The sequence below is a fragment of the Gobius niger genome (assembly GCF_951799975.1).
Source record: "Gobius niger genome assembly, chromosome: 11".
NCBI lineage: Eukaryota > Metazoa > Chordata > Actinopteri > Gobiiformes > Gobiidae > Gobius > Gobius niger.
This window is the reverse complement of record NC_136862.1, coordinates 14,386,857-14,408,479: the sequence shown is the minus strand read 5'-3', so window position 1 is coordinate 14,408,479 and position 21,623 is coordinate 14,386,857. Positions and strand designations below refer to the sequence as shown.

Here is a 21,623-nt window from a genome sequence, read left to right as displayed (position 1 = left end):
CCACACTTAAAGAGGCTAGATGCAAGTTGGCCATTTTATACTCACTACTGGCACCACAGGCCATACGTGTAACTGCACCTTCTATATTAAGATCGTGCATGACGGCAATTTGGACCCGAAGTAACAGCTGTCCAGTGTACAGGGGGTTACGAGTGGCAATGAGCTGCTCATATGTGTGCACGGATAAAATACCACTGCAGGCGCCGCCGGGGAGAGGAAACACAGGATGGACAGAGCAAACAGAGGTGAGCGACACACAGCAGAAAACATATGCCTGAACATAATATGCTTAAAGGCTGTTGGCTATAATATAAGCTCTAAACTACTGTAGGTTGAGGTTTGAAGAAGGCATAGGCCCAAGGGCTGAGGGCACCCAGGACATGTCACTATCAATCAAAGGGCGACCACCAGATAACTGCAACGAGGGGCACTTAACAGTTTCCAGTCCACCGGGACAAGATGTCTATTCTATAAACTGGGAGAGAGCGACTGGAACAGCCGAGGGAAAGCCACACCAGCATCATGACACCATCGGGAAGACGATGGACTAAACCTGTGAAACTGACCTCACACATAAGACATTGTCTGACAGGGCTGCCCCATATGAGAAAAAAAACAAAAACTGTGGTATTCAAACAAAATATACAAGGTTAATGCCTAAACAAAGCTAAAAAGGAACAAAATAAGGAAAACATGAGTAAAACCGTGTTGCACATTTTTAACCACTTACCCTCCACTTTTACTGAGAGCATCTTCTCCATTTCGGCTTTATCCAAATCTAAAAGCTTTTCGACTGGAGAGCACGGCCAGTAAAACACCTCATTTATTTGAAAGCTAAGACCTGTAAAACCGATCGTGACTTGTCGCATTGTAATCCAAATTTTGAAACGTTTTTGCCGTGATTTTCGTCTCTTTTTTATCAATTATTTGTCATGTTTTTGTCTTTTTTTTGTGTGTGTTTTCCTCATTTTTCCCATGCGTTTTTGTGTTGCTCTTTTGTGGCTTTTTAAATCACTCATTAGTCATGTTTTTGTCACTTTTTTGTTGCGTTTTCATCCTTGTTTTTGTCACTATTTTGGGAAGATTTGGGTAACTGTAGAAAATGTGCTTGGTTCAGGCTGGGGTTAAGAGATCGAGTTCGAATTCTGATTTGTTTTCGGTGGTGTTAGCAAACAAAAAATGCAAATCTCTGACAAATAGAAGACATCAATGACACAGTTACAGTATATAGTAATATTAACTTTCATATTAAATCGTTTTAATCCTGTCTTAAGTCTTGTTTTGATACAAATAGCTGATAAAACCCATTTCTTCGGATTTTTGATTGGCACTATCAAATGAACACAATCCCACCGGAACATCGTCTTTGCGCACGGGCTCACCTTCACCCCGCCGCGCGCTTCCCCGGGAGTCTTATTTGTGTTGACTGTATACGTTGACAACATTCATGCTACAGTGGCCTCTACTGTAATGACATCATTCTGCATCATCAAAGCACAACAACGCTGCCCGTGAGTCCGCAGCACTAAACAGCCATAAACATGCAGCAGGCCCCTCCGCTGTGCCGGCCAGAGACGGCGCGCTAACATCTGTAATTTCTTTTGAATAAAGGGGAAATCATTAGGAGCCGTTGTGCGGAGGGGGGAACCGGAGAGAATGATGATGTAAAACAGGAGAGCAGAGGCAGTCCATCACCCGCAGTCACCCAGACAGAGGATAAGTAAAGGTGGCCTCTTCTTAGCGTCCTATCCTGTCACAAAGCCGGCGACTGATATATGGAAGCCCGCGCCCGAAACCCCGCACGTGAACAATGCTCCCATACTCAGATCATGCACACATCTGTCAGTGACGTATGATCCCACGACTGTGTTACCCGTGGACATCCCCTCGCATGTATCATAATCGCACAGGGGACATTAGCAAAAGGCACGGGGGCCAATTTGAGAGCTTTACATTTGGAGTTTCATCATAGAAAATTTGAAAAAGACTGATGCGCGTTTCTCTCCGCGCGCATTGGGGACAAATCACGTCCCGTTGCAAGAGGCCATTAGGAAACTTATTTGCTAAAGCAGGGTATAATTCATTTAGAGAGTCCTGCATGGTTCAATGTATAATTTATTTACTTCCGTGCGCAATTAATTTAGCATGTCACGCGTTCACGGCTTTAATCAATGTCATTATTTCCCCCCATCTATTTATCATCAATGAGTGGGTATATGGTGGAAGGGGGACGGCGCCACGTGAGAACAGTATAGGAGGAATGTTGCGCAGTGGCGTGTACTTCAATGGGGATTTGAGTGAAACATTGTATTCAAATTCACAATGCATGTTCTCACAAAAATCTACTTAAAGATACTATACAGAGCCATGTCCTATGTAGAATGAGCCCAGATTTATTCACCACAACTACCTCTAAAGTCCTGCACTGTCACTCAAAAAGGTGTTAAATTCGGTCCGAAATGCCCTCATGCATGAGCTTAATATTGGGACTGCAGTTACGTATAAGACCTGAGGTGGCAGTAGTGAGCATAAAAATGACCAACTTGCATATAGTTCCTCTAGCATCAATGCTTTAAAGATTTCACACAATGTTTGAGTTGCTACAGTCTTGACACATACAAGGCATTTCAAACTTGTGAAGTACTGTATACAATAGTTAATAAATAAGTGATTACTATTGAACTCTATGGGCCAAACTCAATACATAGTACATAATGCATTCTCTGGTTCATGCTCTCAGACCTAAGCTGCTTTGAGCATAAACCGGAAAATAACTTTTAGACCATGGACAAAATGGAGCAATGTGATATGAATATACAGGTGAACATTGTGCTTAATATATTGAATTTTAGTCACAGATTAAAATGTCCAATAGTCAAAGAGGGGTTTTACATGAAAGTCCAAATTTCGACTTACTATACGTTAAATAATTTTTTATATGCGCTTACAATGCTAACCTTTAGATTCGAGCGACTATTCTCTTTTTGTGAATGTACATTTATGAAGAGAGTGGTTTCAGTGCAAAATTGCATGTTCAGTAACATAATTTTCAGTAATGAGGTATGGCACGATAACAATGTCAAATGCACTCATATTTATTCATGTTTGTGGATGGAACTAAAAAGCTTGAAATCAAATCAAATTAAATGGTATTGACGTGTGTATGTGGCGCATTCAAAGACGGTGTAAGAAAAGCGTAGAAAAAGTGTAGAATCACTGCTGAAGAAACAGCTGTCACTAATTTGATTTGTACCTCTCTACAGGACCGGGCCGGTCATGTGACCACATCGTCGAGAGGAGCTACTTAATGCAGATGGCTTCCTCTGCCGCCGCTGCAACCAACAAGTATAAATCACCAACTCAACATGCACTCTGCTGTTAAATGAATGTGTGTGTTTTATGAATGCTGTTGACACCTTATAGCTGAGCAGTAAATGCTGCTCCTTTAACAAGTTATTCATTAAATTGTAATTTTTGTATATCCATAAAACAATCCCAGCCTTCTGGCACTTCTGGCAAATCTCCAGTCAACCATTCATACAACTATATCTTAGACTCATCCTTGTCATATGCTAAAGGAAAACAGGATTTGGACGTATCTAATAGCCAGGAGGAGGTGGGAAAAAGTGGCTCATGCGTTATTCATGGGATTACTTTGTTGTTTGTACTTTGTTTTGTGCAATTTTAGAAAAGGAATCAAAAACAACCATATTTTTTTGTCTGGAACAGCTTATGACGTGCCTTCAGTGAACATACTATTTGTGTAGCACAGTCCAACTAAAGCTTGGTCAAAGAATAAAGGATAAACCCAGCCGATACTGCATCAGGAAATATGGCTCTGTCATCTGTAAGGAGCGGCACAGCCTGATCATTGTGTGTATTAGCAAAGATGATACACGGTAAGGTTGGATGTTCTCGTCTAATGTTGATTGGACATGTTTTCTGCTCCGCACGAGGCACAGTTTCATGTGGGACGCCTCTTTATGCAGCGCAGTTCAATAATGAGACGGGCTTTTAAGTGAGCTTCCTGGTAGTGGGGCTGACAGCATCCATCTGCAGACGCTGTAAATGACTTTTTTTCCCTCCCTTGTTTATCTATCTGAAACAATTGGATAGTTGCATCTTGCCCTTGGCCAGCCTATCCTGGCCCGTCAAGGGCGTACCTCCCATCAATCAACCCAGGTTCAAAAACGCCTGGGTGGAGACCTGAGGAGGAGAGGCAAAAACGCCCCGCATGCAGGATGCCTCGCTACTGACCCAGGCTTTTTGTACTTTGCAGTCCACTGCGATACTTTCTGGTGCAATTCTATCAGCATTTTTCCCCTTCATTTCAAAGTTGCTGAAAACAACACTTTGAATAGGAAGATGAAGTATGTCCTTTCTCCTATCTCACAGCACCCTTGCCCCCCCCTTCGCCTGCCGACATACACACCTCATTTAATTCAAATAGAAAATGTAAGTGAAGGGAATAGGGAAAAACGCCCGGCTCGAGCATTTTCCCTGTGTTTCCTGTGCAATAAATCACTGACTGCTCCCTCTTCATCAGGATAGATATCACTTGTACATGCCCCCGTATCCATCCTGGGATTCTGACAACACACCGCTGTTTTGCGCTGAATAGGCATTACTGTGAGACTGAATTACGGCGCTGCGTGCTACGGCCCTGTATGCAAAGCAGCCCGCCGGTCGACACGGGGCAGTGCGCAGACTAAGAAATTGTCCCCTGTATTGCTAAAGTGTCCAGTGGCCTTGAAAGAACTGCCTCGATACATCATGTAATGGGTGCAGCTGCCAGAGTGCAGGTAGCCACTGATGTTCTGCCCACATCCATCACCCGTCCAGTTTCCAGGGTCAAATTTTCACACGGGGAGAGCTGTCTGCATATAGCACTCAAGACTTTCTACATTACATACAGTGAAATGCATTAGGCGCTGGATATAAAGTGATGGCTCTTGATTTCAATTAAGTGTCCATTCAAGCCAATGGTCTGAGTCAAGTGGTTCCGCGGTTTCAGAGCTACATTTACTGCTTTCCCACTGCAAACCAGATCAGGCTGCAGCCGGGACCCACTGTGGTCCGCAGGAGAGAGATGAGAGACGGAGAGTGGCAGGGAAAAGTCTGTCAAAAATAGTCTGTCAAATCTGCAAATAAACAAGAAGTGAACCAGTCCGAACAGTAAAGATTAGTATACTGGAAAACATACGCATTTTTAATGCATTTTTTTTCTCCTAAAGACTTCCCCCACTCACTTCCGTCAATAACCTTTAGGAGTTACTGCGCGGACGTTTTACTCCTCGTATCATTACGCCTCACAATATAGTCCCCCTTTTTATTTGCTTATAAAATCGACATGTTACATTTCTGTGTAAATATACTTCGCATGAAAACACTTCACGTAACTTTATTTAAATAGGGAACACGTGGAAGAGCTTGGTAGCTTCTATCGTGAGCTTTTTCGGAGCTATGTGACATGTTGGAGAGGCTGCGTATGTGCTCCGTTTGCGTGACAGAGCGCACGGACAAAGACCAGACGGGGATATATTAACACGTCTAAAGTGAGGTAAGAACATATTTTAGTATATAAAAACGGTGGCCTATTCCTTTAACAGAATAGCAAAAAATAGTATTGGTACTTGTGGATTTATAGATGCAGTAAACGACTCGAGGTTCCTTTTCTGGTTTCATGGCTTGACAAACTTTAGTCCAATTTAGATCTTTTCTAGACCTCGGTTAGTCTTGATCTGATCTAGGCCTGCGGTACTTGAAAGGTCAAATATATAATCTAACCCCTGGGCAGTGTCACGGTCTTTCATTCGGCTTTATTCTCAAGTGGCAGCGTGTCCGTGTCTGTATGAGGCAGTAAGACGGGACATGCAGCCCCGCAGAGGTGAACATTCATTAATACACACACTGCTCCCGCCACCTCTCCAAAAGCCATTACCGCACGCGTCCTGATCTGCAATCGCATGGATTTTCTAAAAAATTTGCAGAGCTATGTAGAGCAGCGGACAAGAGTTCATAAATTACCTGCAGAATAGCACCTTCTGTGAAATTTGGACAAGACCTTTACTTTTTTTGGCCTGTTCCAGCCTGCTATAACAAAATGCTCACTGAAGTGCTGAACAGCACGAGATAGTTTAGGATAATGAAGCATATTATCAGATTATATGGGTTTTACACAATATCAATATAATCTGAATTAAAGGGACTATACAGAGTTTAAAAATGTTAAAATTAAGTATTTTCCTCCCCCTTCATGTTCCAACAATGTCCTAATGTGTAGAATGAGCCCAGATCTGTTCACCACAACTGCCTCTAAAATCCTCCACTGTCACTCAAAAAATTGTTAATTCAGGTCCGAATTGTCGCCATGCACGAGCTTGATATAGAAGCTGCAGTTACACGTAAGACCTGAGGTGGCAGTAGTGAGCAAAAAATGACCAACTTGCATCTAGCCCCTTTAAGGAAGCGCCCATTTTTAGACAGGCTTTCAACCTCTTAACACCCCACCTGAACCGAGTACATTTTCTCCAGTTCGACATTACCCAAATCTAAAAGTTACCGGAACAAATCATCAAAATAGTGCCGAAAACGAGACAGAAAAGCCACAAAAAGTGACAAATACGTGATGAAAAAATTGTGAAAATGTGATGAGGGTAAAAAAAACTTCAAAAGTGACAACAACACGGCAACAGCGTAAGAAAAAAGATCATTTTAGATCAGTTTTGTAGGTCTTAGTTTTCAAATAAGGCATTGCTCTGGCCTATAGGCTGTAAGCTCCAGTCAAGAAGTTTTGAAGGGATATTTCAGGATTTTTGACATGGGCCTCATTTCCTAGTTCTCCAGCGTTGTTGATTTCTGGAGATAGATAGATATTTTCTTTGTTCTTATAAATTAAGAGTTTAGTGGGGCTAGGCTAGTGCATGTCTATGGTAACTGGTAGCCTGTATTAATATTCTCTTCAAAATCATGGTGTCGTCCTCCAAACGTTGCCATATCTGATTTGTAGAAAGCTCCTTTGTAAATTCCACGTGTAGTAATGCCGGCCACAGGTAAACAAACTACTGTAGATCCGGTAATCTAACAGATCACTCCGCTGCTGCGTAACTTACAACCAGGAAGCTGATGCTGCTCAAAGTTAAGTTCTTGTAAATGCAAAATGGTTATATTTTAAAAAAATAAAAAATAAATTCAGTCAACACAGACATTTACATCTCCAGAAATCAACAACACTCTGGATAACAAAATCCTGAAATATCCCTTTAAGATTTGGGTAAACTGCTAAACTGAAGAAAATGCGCTCGGTTAAGGTGGGAGTAAGATGTTATGTACTGGACAGCATCAGAATTTCATATAATGCTAACTTAAAGGTCTTCGAGTTCGGTGTTACATGCTCTCTTTGTATATAGAATATGCCTCCAATTTTGCCTCAAAATAATGTATGCATTCGGCACCAGGGATTTCCATTGCCGATGTCGACAGCACAGTCATGACGCTGGCAGTGTCATTTGTACTGTCATTTGTTTGTGTAACTTGGCATTAAAAATAAATCTGTCTATGACTACTACAAGCTCATCTCAAAGTCACCATTAGAAAAGTGCTGACATCAGAATACCCTCCGGGCTTTTGTCATCTATATTTAGTAAGGGTGCATTTAATGTCACTGCATGCGGTTCATGACTAGACCCACTCTTTGGACGTATATTCGCCTCCAGTCTGCCGTGCAACAATCATGAGCAAGTACAGTATTTACACATAAAAAGCCTGTAATGGGTGTTTTGAAACAATATAAAAAAACTATGTCTTTACATTTGTGGTGTGCCAAGCAAAGGTCTTTCCCATCACGATGTGTTTTGAAGGGCAAATGTGGAGTGCCGGACCAATAAACAGATGCTTTTTTTTTTATCTCCGAATGGAAAATCACATTGCAGTTTATAGTAATTCTTGCAAAACATGTGATCTTTATGGTAACGTTTCTTGCAGCATGAGCAGTGCATGCGAGCAGGTCATAAATCCACACAATTCCAGTTTAAATGCACTAATCGATAATAATGATGAGAGGTGGTAAGAGTGACCCAGCCCACTTTTAAGACCTACCTGGAAGTGCTGCAGTAAAACGGTAGTAATGGGAGTAGTAACGGTCCTGTTTATACGCCTACGCATATTTTGAGGTTGTTAATAACAAACAAAAAATCATTAAAGCAGTTCTAAGTAACTCGTACCCTTAGAGGCCATAAGCACCACTGCAGGTGTCGTAGCATGTTGCGTTTTTTTTACTCATTGATTGTCTGTGAGAGTAAATACTACGCTGACAGAAAAGACAAAGGGAGAGAGGGATATTGTACATCCAATTACACAATAGAGATGGGGTTTTTTCACTCAAACTTGGCTGTAAATACTGTGGTTCTAGCTCAGAGTGAGTTTTGCCTGTTAGCCTGTTAGCTTCTTCTTCGTGATTCCATTAGTATGAATTGGTGACTCCAACCCGGTGGTAGCGAAGTTGCAATTGTGGTTTTCCGGCCAGAGACACCATTAACACTTGTATTACCCTTACTTAGTACTTCTTTAAAAAGATAAATCGAAATTGGTTGCACTCAAACTACTATTTCTACTATTACTATTGGTGTTAGGAGATCTCGTTCATTGTTTAAATTCTTGATTCCAACGGTCCACAACTGTGTCAAAAATGTGCGGTTTTTCTTCACTTCATACAATAAAAACAGTACAAAAAGAATGATTTTTTGGTGGGGGCACTCACTGACCTGTCTTCGAATAACTTCACCATATTTATTAAGAATTGCTCCTTGCACCTGCCTAAGTTGTATGGACAGTACCGTATGCGCTGTTAAACTCAAAGAGTGTGCTTCAATTTTTACTGTGTGGACACAAAAGTAGCTGCAATGTGCATTCGAGACAGTGACGGGCGCAGTTTGTAATCGTGGTTTTATAGCAGAGGAAAACAAGTGCGAGGGAAAGTAATCATGCAGATGTGAGATATGCAGAGTCTTGAGCTTTCTCCAGCGCTGCATGTTCAGAGGAATCGGAGTGCATCCATGCAAGGCTGAACAGATGAGAAGGGAGCAGTGCCCGAGTGCGGGGAGCGGGCAATAAACAGCGTACAGTATTTTGATGAGTTTAGGAGAACAAGGGGAAGAAACTTCAAACTTTCAACAGTTATGATTTTGCAAAATTTTACTTTTACCTAAAATGTTTCTCCTTTGTCTTACCTTTTATTCTTTTTGTTGTAAAGATAATGTACCATGCTTTAATGTCGTCGTATGCATATTTGTACTTTGATGCTGCTGAGGCTGAGCTAAATTAGCATCAAATATCAAATGACGAATGAATGTGCTTAGTAGAGCACACAATAACATAAATATGCATGCATACGTTTGCTGCACTAATTTCGCTGCTGATTGTTTGCTTCCATAATGTGGAATTTCTCAGGCAGATCATTTAACACAACGTGCTGCTCGGCCTACGGTGGGAGATACTAATGTTTTCGGAGGCGGCAGTGAATTTAAATTCCCGTACCCCCATGAAGAGCTGTGGGCGATTTGATTAGTCCAAAATATGACCATATGGAGGAGCACACATCCCGGCCATATGGGGCATGCTGATGTACAACTTATCCTTCATGTTGAATTGCATATGCGTGAACAAAATGTCTTAACCTTTCCCTAATTCAGTTGAAACATGCAAGGTAGATGGAGCTGACTAAGCATCCTATCCTATATAAATTTTAAATGAACATAAAAGAGAGATCGTAAATAAAGAAACACTGATTTTTGAGAATAACTTTGGTTCCAATGGGTTTCAATAGATCTGGATGGTGTCACAAAATTGTAACGATTAAAAATTCAAGTTCTCCCCTTCAGCGCTGGTCTGATCCATGAACTAGTTTCAGTGTTGGCAAAGCTCTAGGAGCCACAGTGAGTGTTCAGCAGTGACGCCAAATTAAAGTCGGTTTGTCCAAAGTGGAGAGCTGGAGGTGGTCAGCAGTTGTGTCAGGACAGAAGCAGCTGACTGATGCTGGAAACATCAAGATGTGATGAACTACAGCTCCCTGGCCCCGGGGTAAGGCAGAGATAAGGAGCACTTTCAAAGTTATAGAGGATGCACACGGATCAAAGTGACCGCTGGGTAACAGGCATGTGCATTCTCATGTTATATAAAGTCTTTTAAAACTATATTACAGATGTAGTGATTGTTTAAGGGGCTTCACATTTATATCAATCACAGGTGGGGATGAACAAAGATGCTTTGCACATACATGTATCTCGTCATACATTCAAGTAAAAACAGTTTTGATTTGACATAGGACAATGTTTCTCAAACGGTCAAACATTTTCTGGAGATACAGGGCCACCTGCTTTTGCTTTTGTAATGCATTTAAGTTAGGTATTTGTTCTATCCTTTGTTGATATAGATAAGTCCTGATTTGGTCTTGATCTCAGCCTGGTGGTAAAATTTTTGGGGTATTCTAGGTTTTATGAGATGTGAGTGTGATTTGTGAGTGTGAGATAAGCCCATTGACTTGTCGGCTCCTGTATATACTTACTGAACCTCTAACACCCACTTGAACCGAGCACATTCTCTCCAGTTTGGCTTCACCCAAATCTGAAAGCTTATTGAAAAAAAGCGTCAAAATGGCAACAGAAATGAGACAAAAACGAGGATTAAAACCCAAAAAAAAGCAATGAAAAGAACGTTTTTTAAAAAGTGACACGGCAACAATGCAAGGAAAAAGATCAGTTTAGATCAGTTTTGTTGGTCTTAGCTTTCAAATGAGGTGTTTTGGTAAAGCTGAACTGGAGAAAATGCACTCGGTTAAGGTTAAGAGGTTAAACTCTTTTTTTTTTCCATATGCAACCTTTAATCACTGTTATTGAGTCTTGCCATCTGAGATAGAGTTTTGTCCTCTCTTAAGCAAATGCCTTTGAAAACAGTCAAAAGCAAAAGTCTGCTTTCTCCTCGCCTTCCCGCCTTCCACTAAAACCTCACGGAAAAAAAAAATGGCAGCCGTCCAATGAATAGAACAAGACGCAACCTCGACAAAAACATATTTTTTACAACCGCTAACTTCACTCTAACACGTTCTGGCACATAAGTCTTCATCAGAGCATCTGTATTTGGCGGAGCACCGAACCAGATGAAGGTTACACAAGGAGGTGTACCTGCTGTATGCCTTTCACTGTTTAATCTTCATCAACCGTTTGTGGCCCGTAGTCACTGGATTGATGGGCCACAATCTGTTCCCGCAAGACAATGGCGAGGTTGTAAAGCTCCTATCTGGGTTCCTGTGTATTTAATTAGTGGAGTAAAATGGCCTCTTTACCATAAATAAAAAAGTGTAAAAACTCGGGTTGCCAGTTTGCGTGGGTTGATATCTCCCTGGTGAGCTGCCTTTGAACATGTTTGCTTTGGTTTGTGGCTCTAGTGTGAATTTACATGAAGTGGCATCAGACAGTCTATTGTGTTCCTTGCTCTCATTAAATTAACAACACACTCTGTTAACATGGCCCGGTTAGAGGGGGGAAAACAGCCTCCCTTGTTTTTATCTCTCATGGCACCAACTGTAATAAGCCATTAGCTATTCTAAACAAGACATTTTTTTAAAGAATAAAAGATTAATGGGGACAATAAGGCTGCGCTGAGGAGTCCTGCGTGGTTAAATAAGGGCCATCACTGAGCTCACAGTCAAAGATGAGAAGCCGCCGTGACGTCACCGCTGACTGGCCTTGCACAGTCCCTGCTTCAGATGCTCATACCCACCCGACACTTCTATATCTGGGCTGCAGCCTCAGAGACGCACGCACGCCATTTGATATCCATGAAATCAATTACAATGTGCCAACTTGTATATTTGCAGATTTGGGGTGAAGCAATAAGCCCAAAAGAAACCCGCTAATGGTTTGTCGCCCACGCCAAAAATGATCAAAGCAACCATTATAGCTGGGTGCAAAAGATGTGCAATTCCAATAAAAGCTAATGGAGCAAATTTGCTTTTCTTGCTCTGGAAATCAAATGCATAATAAAATAAATAAATCATAAAATTCAAATTCTGGTGGGAATTATACACCGCCTGACTGCCATCTGTATTCAGCTAACTGTTATGATCTGGGGTTGCTGCAGTTGAGTTCAGCAACACTATGTGCCCAAAGAATGAGATCACCTGACGACCTGAGCATTCAGAATGACCGGGTTATTCCATCAATGGATCTTCCCTGATAGCACGAGCATATTCCAAGATGACAGTGTCAGGGTTCACTGGGCTCACATTGTGAAAGAGTGGTTCAGGGAGCATGGATCTTAACCCCACTAAGAATCTCTGGGATGTTGCTGGAGAAGGCTTTAGCCAGTGATCACAGTCTCCCATCATCAATACAAGATCTTGTTGAAAGCTGGATCATTTGCAGAAGCTTTTTGAAACAATGCCGCAGGAAATGTAATCAAAACTATAGGCGATCCAATGGAAAATTAAAGCATGTGATCTTTTTTTTTTTTTGTGGCGACGTTGTTTTTTGGACCGTGTATAACATCCTTATCCGAAAGAAGTGTATGTTAACGTATCTTTGTGGTCTTCAATCAGACATGGAATTCATCAGTATATGTTTAATATTTTTAATGAAGAGTTTGTCCAGATTATTAAATGAGTCAATATAGGGAAGTCCGGGAATCTCTGCTCAGACTGCTGCCTCTGCGATCCGGCCCCACATAAAGCGGACGAAAATGGATGAATGGAAATCAAAATATGAATACAACCCAGTGTTTCCCCTTCATATTGTTACTGCAATACCAGTTGCACTGCATGACATCAATATCTGTTATGTGTGACAGTGTTTTTGTTTTTCTATGGCAAAAAAAGTGATCACTAATAACATCTGAGTATTATAAATGCAGTGTTGTCACCATGTTCACAGCACCATTGTAATACACTGGCAAAATACCAAAAATAGCATGAGTGTTCAGCACTAACCTCCGAAATCAGGTCTTAAGCGGATGTCATATCCCTTCAGCAACTTGTCCACAGTGGTCTTGGCCACAGACATTCCTATGCTTCCAGAGGAGCTGAGGGCACAGACCATAAAACGTACAGTTCATTATTTTTCTGCAAAATTGAGTCATTTAAACAAGTCTTTATTTTTTCTTTAAAGCGCTCCTCCTCCTGCAAGAAGAAAGCCAGGAAATTACAGCATGTACTCTCTGTTCTCCACATTAATGACATGAATGCTACCTTTGAAGAGGAAGCACTTACGTCAACATAATGAGGCTTTGACCAAAGAAGAATGGACTCAGCATAATAAATGCCTCCATCAGGGCATCGATTCATCCCCCGCTTGAAAGTAAACATCTCTTTGTCTCAATGTAAAGTAAAAGTTGGACCGTGGCCTTGACTATGTTTTTGCTCTTGTAAGAAGCGATACACTTAGTGATCGATAAGCAAGAACGAGTGCAGGGTTTGTGGAAGGATTGTTTCAAGATTATTGTTTGTTTAAGATTGCTTTGAGGAATTTTTCAAATGCACATGACACATTCGTAGATAGTGACTTTCAAGAATCTACAGATATGAGTATGTAAGACTTAGAAACCATTGGATTTGGCTACTTTACCACGTCTTAAACAGCAACCAAATGCATTTAGAAAGGGTATTGTCAATTTAGGGATGCTTAAAACAGTGATACGGTATGATTTCTCCTGGTGCTGGTGGAAAAAAAATGTACGTCTCCTCACACAATTGTTCATAATGAGCAGGAGCGTCATCCACAAAGCATCCGATCAATGTCCGGCCACTCCATGCGCAGTGACGTTTCAAATGCCACTGTTGTTAGCTCACCTGTGATGGTAGAGGTCCATCCCAGTGAACACATGGAGTTGCATTTCAATGAGCGGACAACACCACATACACCACTACTCTTTACACGGGCCGTAGACAGACAGTCCCCATGAGGAATGCATAGTCTGGGCAGCGCTGACTGACACCTATAACATTTGCTTCTTGACCCAACGGCTCTTCAACGGCTGACTGGAGACGCTGCATGTCCAAGCCGAGGTTATGGAGGGTATAGTATTCAGGGAGTGGGTTTAAATTGCTCCCCTGGTAGATAGTCAAGATAGCCCCGGGGCCTTGAGAAGGGGGGGGGGACACTGTGCAATTAACCCATAGGTAACGATGTTTGTAGGGATGGATGGATTTAGGCTGTGGACACATTCCTCCTGACGGGGAATACATGTATCATTGAGCATCATGTGTGGATATGAGTGACACCCCACCCACTCATTTGTAATTTAACTGAAAACAAGTGAGGCATCATTTCACACCTGGTTACTGCAGGCAAGGAAGAGGGCCACAGGAGACAGTTCTGTAATATCTGGCTATGTCAACAACAACAACAACAACAAAAGGCATATTGTATTGACAGAGCCGAAAGACAAAACCAAAATCTGTTAAAATTTTCAGACAATGAATTGTGCGGAGGTGGTGACCTGCTGTCGAATATTTGACTAGTGGAGAGAGACTGGCACGATGAGGCTGTGGGCTCATATAAGTGACAACGATGATGGGCTGATTGGAGAAATCCTATCACGGAATCATCGCCTACTCACCAGCGTATCATAATAGGCTGATAATTAAAGTGGCCCCATATTCCGTAACCACAGAGACGTTTTAATACGGGGATAGATTACATTTTTTTTTTACAAAAGGTTTCATATGGTGTGTGCGCGCGCGTTGGCTTTTACGCACACGCCAGTCACAACAGTCTAATAGAGCGCATACACAGCCACATTGGTCCTAATAAGTAGGCCTGGTAGTGCGTTAATGCGATTTGCCACATCTGAGCCTTTCATTGAGCGCTAATCAGGTTTATTGGTGTGAAAAGTTTTGTGCCATTTTCTTACCTTTGAATAAAGCATACGAAGGACAAAGCCGCCAGAGCAGAGAAAATTCCACATAATTTATCTTCTTGGCGACCCAACATCTCCACAAATCCGTATACTAGATATAGTTCATATAATCCAACCAGTCCAGTGGTCCTTCCAAAAACATACAAAATAAAATGGCAATCAAAAAGAATTGCCTCTGGGAAATGTCCAATAAACTAGCCTACATCTACGCATGCAGTGTCTTGGAGAAATTGTGGCTCTTTTGCAAACAAAAACGTGGTAATTGGCCCCCGCTGTTTTTCCCGAGCTATGGAAATCCGTGCAGGTCACACAGCCCCTCGACCAACACCAGAAGATCAGACATCTTGCTCAAAAACGCTCACACAATACTTTTAAAAGTGATGACAAGTGCTCTCCTGAAAAACACAAACACTGACATGAATGGCTGAGCAGCTGCAGCGGGCAGAAGTGATCAAATCGGTGGATACAATTTCCCAGTCCAAATTTGCAAAAGAGGCATGGTTCCAAAGAGGCTAAAGGCGCCAGACTATTCCACAACGTGATGCTCTTCAAAGATATCGGTTAGAGCTCGGGGAGCTGCTCGACTCAGAGGGAGCGGCGGACTTCTTCTAAAACACAAAAATGAAATCTTCATTCCCTTTTGCCCCCGTTGATGCCGCTTCTGCCGCCGATGATGATGTAGATCAGCGCAAAGTCACTGAGGGGAAAATGCACATTGAAAAAGCACTGGGTAATATCTGATGCAGACGTCAGAGCAGGCTATATCACTCCTCTGGTGGAAAAAATGAGGTGCCGAGAAATATGGATGGCCCCTGATACACCAGTGCATGTATCAGAGCTCACTAAACATGCGGACCAATGTGAAGTCCACTGGCTTCCGCTGTCAGACGCTAAATGGACGCGCGTAATGTGCTCCGCTCGCAGCTCCAAACAAATGACACATTCAACAGTCCGCGCACACGCGGGCAGCAAATCTCAGCCTTTTGTCTGTGAGGTCTGTAGACAGAGGGTTTAGCCTCTAACGCTGTCCAGGGGGACACTAAAGGTGGGTTCATCAGCCACTGCATGTACTTGGCACAATGGAATCCCTCTACCTTTAGGTGCCGTCTCTGTGCGCTCTGGGGTTTAGGCATTCCTCTACTTTGCCATCTTCCTGACTCGCACCCATTGGCACGCACCCACGCACACTGGTGATTTGACTGTGTAGATTTCACTGTTGTTTATTTGTTTGATCATGAGTAAACATCCTTGGCGCAAACTGCAAATACGCGCACATCACAATGCAAGAATCATACAAGCTTGTGTTTTATACAGAAGAGGAGGCTTTCTTCAGGGATCTCTGTGCTGTCCAGTTGCTAAGCAACCCAGCAGCACTGATGCAGTTGTGGTGTTTCGAAGGCTATGCGCAAAGGCTCGTTTAAAGGAGTAGACCCACAGCTGTCACCGCTGTGGAGTCAGTGGGACAAAGGCATGGCAACCGGTGCCACGGAGCCATCCCTGTGCCATCAGTCCACGCAGCCTCTACAGTGGCACTCTGCATTTTAATCATCTATATTGGCTTCTCATAATTATCACCATCATCATCATCATCTTCATCTTGACAGGGCCATCTCTGTGGGAACACTTCTTTATTGATTTTTCGTCACTTTTAAAACATGCTGTATCCACAAAGCACCATGTTATGTTCTCTCCTGAAAAAGGGGTTGGGGGGGTGGTCCTTGTCCCACAGGCTCTGATCACAGCTCTCTTAAAGGTCATGAACTATTCTTCCAGTGTGTCTAAAAAAGATGCAATACTCCTTCACAGCATCCTATCTACAAAAAAAAGAAAGAAGAAGAAAAAAAAGAAAAGAATTTCAGTAAAGAGCGCATGAAAACAAAACAAGACGATTATTAATATTGAGAAAAATGTTGCTGAAACAGAGAGGGATTGCAATTATACCTGCTCAAACACAATATCATGATTATCAATGACCAGGCAGCCTGTGGACAATCATACGACAATGTTTAGTACTGATTTATGGTTGGATCATGTTTGTGATTCTTTTCATCCGTTCCTGTGTTAAAGATGAATGAAAATATGTACATTATTAATAGCAAGCCATTTAGTCAGTGACCAAACAATCCTGCTACAAGCTCCACTTACAATGTGTCTTGTCCAGCGAGGATTATGAATGACGCCACATTTTCAACCATCACTCAAATATATAGTTTTATTTGGTGTCCAATAAGATGAAACAAATTTATTTTTTATAACAGGGTTTGTTTTTAACTACATGATTGATCACTGGTCTCACAAATATGAAATAGTTTATGAGGATTTCATTTCATTTTAATTTATTTCAAACAAATAGTGTGCCAAGAACAAAATAGGCTATACAATGATAATTACAGTGGGAACGAGATAGATACACTATATAAGAATTAACTTTTCCTTTTTTAGGTTCGAATTTTCAAAATGATCTCCATTTGCTAAATGCCAGAGGAATAAGAGATAGATTGTGTTAGATTTTCTTTGTAACTTTCTTCTCTAACTTTTTTCAAAGTCAGACGTTTACACTGAGATTACTATACAATTTGGGAAAGCCCAGGTGACGATGTCATGTCCTTGGAAGCTTGAACAAGTCTGGTTCCTCCTTGGGTGCAATTTCAAGACACCTCAAGGAGCCATGGTCATTGGTTCAAACAATTATACACAAGTATAAAAAAGATGGAAATGACAAAAGCAAAAGACCTGGTGAAGATGCTGAACCTGGTCAGAGTTTGTCATTATCCAGAGTTTAAACAAGTCCTGTACCGACATGGACTGAGAAGGTCCTCTGCAGGAAGAAGCTTTTACTCCAAAAGAAACATCAGAAAGCCAGATTGGAGTTTGCAAATGCACACAAGGAAAAAGACTTTAATTGTTGTGGTCTGATGAAAAAAATAATAATAATAATTTGGCCATAATGACCATCGTCATGTTTGGAGGATAAGGGGGGACCAAAATTCCTGCCAACTTTTGTGAGAAGCTTGTGGAAGGATATTCAAAAGTTATACAGTTTAAAGACAATGCTACCAAATATTAATGAAAAGTATGTGAGCTTTTGGCTTTGTAAAATATAATAATATAAAACCATGGAGAAAACTCTCATTCTTCTGGCATTTAGCAAATTGAAATAATTTCTAAAATTTTATTTGACCTAAAAATTAAAAAAAAAGTCAAAGTAAATTCTGGTTTCATGTCACAGTGTGAAAAAATGCGCGTGTCTTTGTATTTGTGTATGTAAACATGTTGTTCCCACTGTCGCCTATTTTGACACAGGTATATCCACATCATTCGTGCATTGGCTTTTTTTTATTGGGGCTTTTAGACTCAAAGGAAGATAAACAACATATTCTTACCTTTGAAGATCCCAGCCTCCTCAGTGTGAGGTTTTTCTGATTGGACCAACTCAAAATCATTTCCCTAATTTTGGAGCATTCCCCAGCAACAAAATCTAAATGGCATCAATGACAAGCAGAACCAATGCTCTGTCATGAGCACGTGCCTTTATACTTCATTCATATGTTGCATAACACATGTGAGTTAGTGGGTCACCCTTGCTCCCCCGATATAAATAGTATCACATGGTAATGTAATGCCTCCAAGTCACTTATTTTTTTCTCTTCCCGTTCATATCTGACAAGCAGTCCAACTGACTTTAACTAACGAACAGGACATTCAAGTGGCATGTGAGAAGATGCTCCAGCAGACTTTCTAAGAACATGCACCACACACTGGGAATGCCAAGTGATAGAAAGATGTGTGATAAAACATTTTGTTTTGGATTCACTCTAAGTAGTTGGATTTTATATTCATATCAGCATTACCACATCAGAAGAGGAAAGCATATTAATGTAGTGATACATGGTCATGCAGTGATTCATAGTACACTCCAAAAGTCCCTGGCATAGGATAATTGTTTGATTTTTGTTTGCATACCATTCTGATTTTACTGGTCACTTGACTGTCAGCCCAGATAGAGTGAGTATTGCCAGAAGGTCAACAGTAATCTTTCTGCACGTCACTCATCATTCTATAACAAACTTGTGTTCGATACATGGATGTTATTTTGAGAATGAATGATTATTATGGGCCAAACCGCCTTTGCTCTGCCCGATCCCGTCAGATCTCAGAAGTTAAGCAAGGAAGGTCCTGCTAGTACTTGGATGGGAGATCGTTTGTGTGAGTGAGTGAGTGAGTGAGTGAGTGAGTGAGTGAGTGAGTGAGTGAGTGAGTGAGTGAGTGAGTGAGTGAGTGAGTGAGTGAGTGAGTGAGTGAGTGAGTGAGTGAGTGAGTGAGTGAGTGAGTGAGTGAGTGAGTGAGTGAGTGAGTGAGTGAGTGAGTGAGTGAGTGAGTGAATGGTGGTCGAAGGGGCTGATGGCACAGATGGGAAACGTGATAACGTGATGGCTAGTAGAGCACAACACAAATGTAAGCCATGATGATGATGATGATGATGATGATGATGATGATGATGATGATGATTATTTATGGTGGTATGTCTCTGTGAACTTGACTAGCCACTACCTGGATACCCTGCCTGAGGCCAGTAGCCTCTGGGATGGGCATCAGTCACCTGCACTTGATAGAGCAGATGAATAAATGGAGGCTCTTGTCACACAGACCATAGAGTTTGAATATTTTCATTCCCTTTGAGTTGCTGCACAAAGGCAAATCTTGCAAGTGTATGTCATCTTTGCTTATAACCGGATTAACAGAGTCTGAGTCAGCCATTTTGTCCGAGTCCATTTGAAAGTGACTGATTTGAATCCCGACGTGTGCTGTACGACTTGCCCTTATTCACTGCATATAGCTGTGATCACACTGTTGGATCAAAGCCTCGCCTCCCCACGGTTTTATGGCATTACCATATACCTGACGGGGCTTTGAGAAAATGAAGGTTCAACGTCAGTGTGCAGCACGCCACTCATTGACCGAAATGATGAGATGGGAGGCTTTGAAAACACATGACACACAGCTCTAAAGCACAACCTCGAAGCAGGCTACCAAGCAATTGTTGCTATGCTACGGCAGAAAGCCCAATCAAAGTGCAGCGTGTTGCTCGTTGAAGCTGAACTGCACCATGATGTTCCAAATACTTGAGACTAGAGCTGTTTACACTCAACACACAAACAACACATGCAAAGGAGACATACAAAGGTTCAAATAGACAAAGACACTTTATTTAAATGGCACAGCAGCTACATATGGAATTTCTATTTTGACGACTGTTTGGACACCGGCGAATGTGTTATGTATGAACATTATGTGAAGCAAATCAGGGTCTTGCTCAAGGTATGACAACAATAAACAAAAAGGCAAACCGTGAAGAGAAAAAACTAATCCTAATGTTCAATCCTTCTGTGAATCGATTTGGAGGCTGATCAGTGGTTAAGAGATTTGTACGCAGATAGCTAAAAAGTCAAATTAAAGCATTGAAAACTTTAATTAAACAGGTTTCTCTCTGTATTGTCCAGGAGGGCTGTTCGACTGCTCACAGAATCAGAATTAGAATCAGAATAGTTTTTATTGCCTTTGTCTGAGAACAGGTTTTACAAACTAGGATTTTTTTCTCGGTACAATCGTGCAACATAACACATATATGGCACAGAATTTAGATAAAAATAGGCTAAAAAGTTAAATATAATAAGACGACAACTATTTGACACCCCGATATGTTATCTAACCAACATGATGTGTCCATATGTCCATAAACAAGAATGTCAATTGAAATGTCTTCAAAAAAAAGATCAGTTTCAAGTAAGGCTGCAAATCAGAGTTTCTGTTTAAACAAATTAAACAAAAATTGGTAGCAACTTTTTCCCCCCAACAAATTCAATCATTTAATATTAAAGGGACTATACAGAGTTTAAAAATGTCAAAATTATGTATTTTCCTCCCCCTACATGTTCCAACAATGTCCTAAGGTGTAGAATGAGCCCATACATATTCACCACAACTGCTTCTAAAGTCCTGCACTGTCACTCAAAAAGGTGTTAATTCGGGTCCGAAGTGCCGTCATGCACGAGCTTATTAATATAGAAGGTGCAGTTACACGTATGACCTGAGGTGGCAGTAATTGTAATTGGTAATTGGTCTCAACTTATAAAGCGCTTTTCCACCTACATTAGGCACTCAAAGCGCTTTACAGCAAGGATCCACTCACCCATTCATACTCTCATTCATACACCAATGTACGCAGACACTGTAGTGAGTATAAAATGTCTAACTGGCATCTAGCCCCTTTAAAACAGAACCTTAACAAAAGACAATCATGACTGAAACAAAAAATTTGTATATTATTTTTAAGTTAACATGCATTTCTAATTTAGGCTGCATTACCAATTAAAAAAAAAAGTGTAAATCTCAGATGGCACACCTCAGATCACTAGACTTTACTCATCAAAGGCTCTTTGGTTTCCTCCTACCTGTTCATCTTCTTGAGGCGAGAATAGCACCAGCAGCAGAAGCCCCCAGCTAACTGACCTGAAACCCTCCACTAACATCCGACGCTCTCTCACGGACCGCCGACTCCAAAACCAGGATGGGCCAGACACAACACTCGATGGTGAATAGCTATTGACGGAGGACACGCGCTAATTGGGATCTGTAATTCTGGCCCTTGCCTCACCCAGTGCGTTTCATTTGGTCCATATTCAACAAGAACACCCTCAAGGCCTTCATAGAAACAA

At 41.5% G+C, this 21,623-nt stretch overlaps 1 protein-coding gene across 2 annotated transcripts in view; it reads right to left on the bottom strand.

Annotated features, from left to right (window-relative positions):
• gabrb4 (gamma-aminobutyric acid type A receptor subunit beta4) overlaps positions 1-16,046 on the bottom strand; it is a 49,753-nt gene extending 33,707 nt beyond the window's left edge. The window contains exons 1-2 of one of the 2 annotated variants that reach the window (XM_079566157.1): positions 14,902-16,046; positions 12,980-13,071 (exon numbers count right to left, since the gene is read on the bottom strand). In XM_079566157.1, coding sequence (XP_079422283.1) covers positions 12,980-13,071; positions 14,902-14,981 — 172 coding nt within the window. In that variant the 5' untranslated portion in view covers positions 14,982-16,046. The remainder of the gene's footprint in view (positions 1-12,979; positions 13,072-14,901) is intronic. The other variant, XM_079566158.1, reaches the window with a different exon arrangement.
• Positions 16,047-21,623: the final 5,577 nt, after the last annotated feature.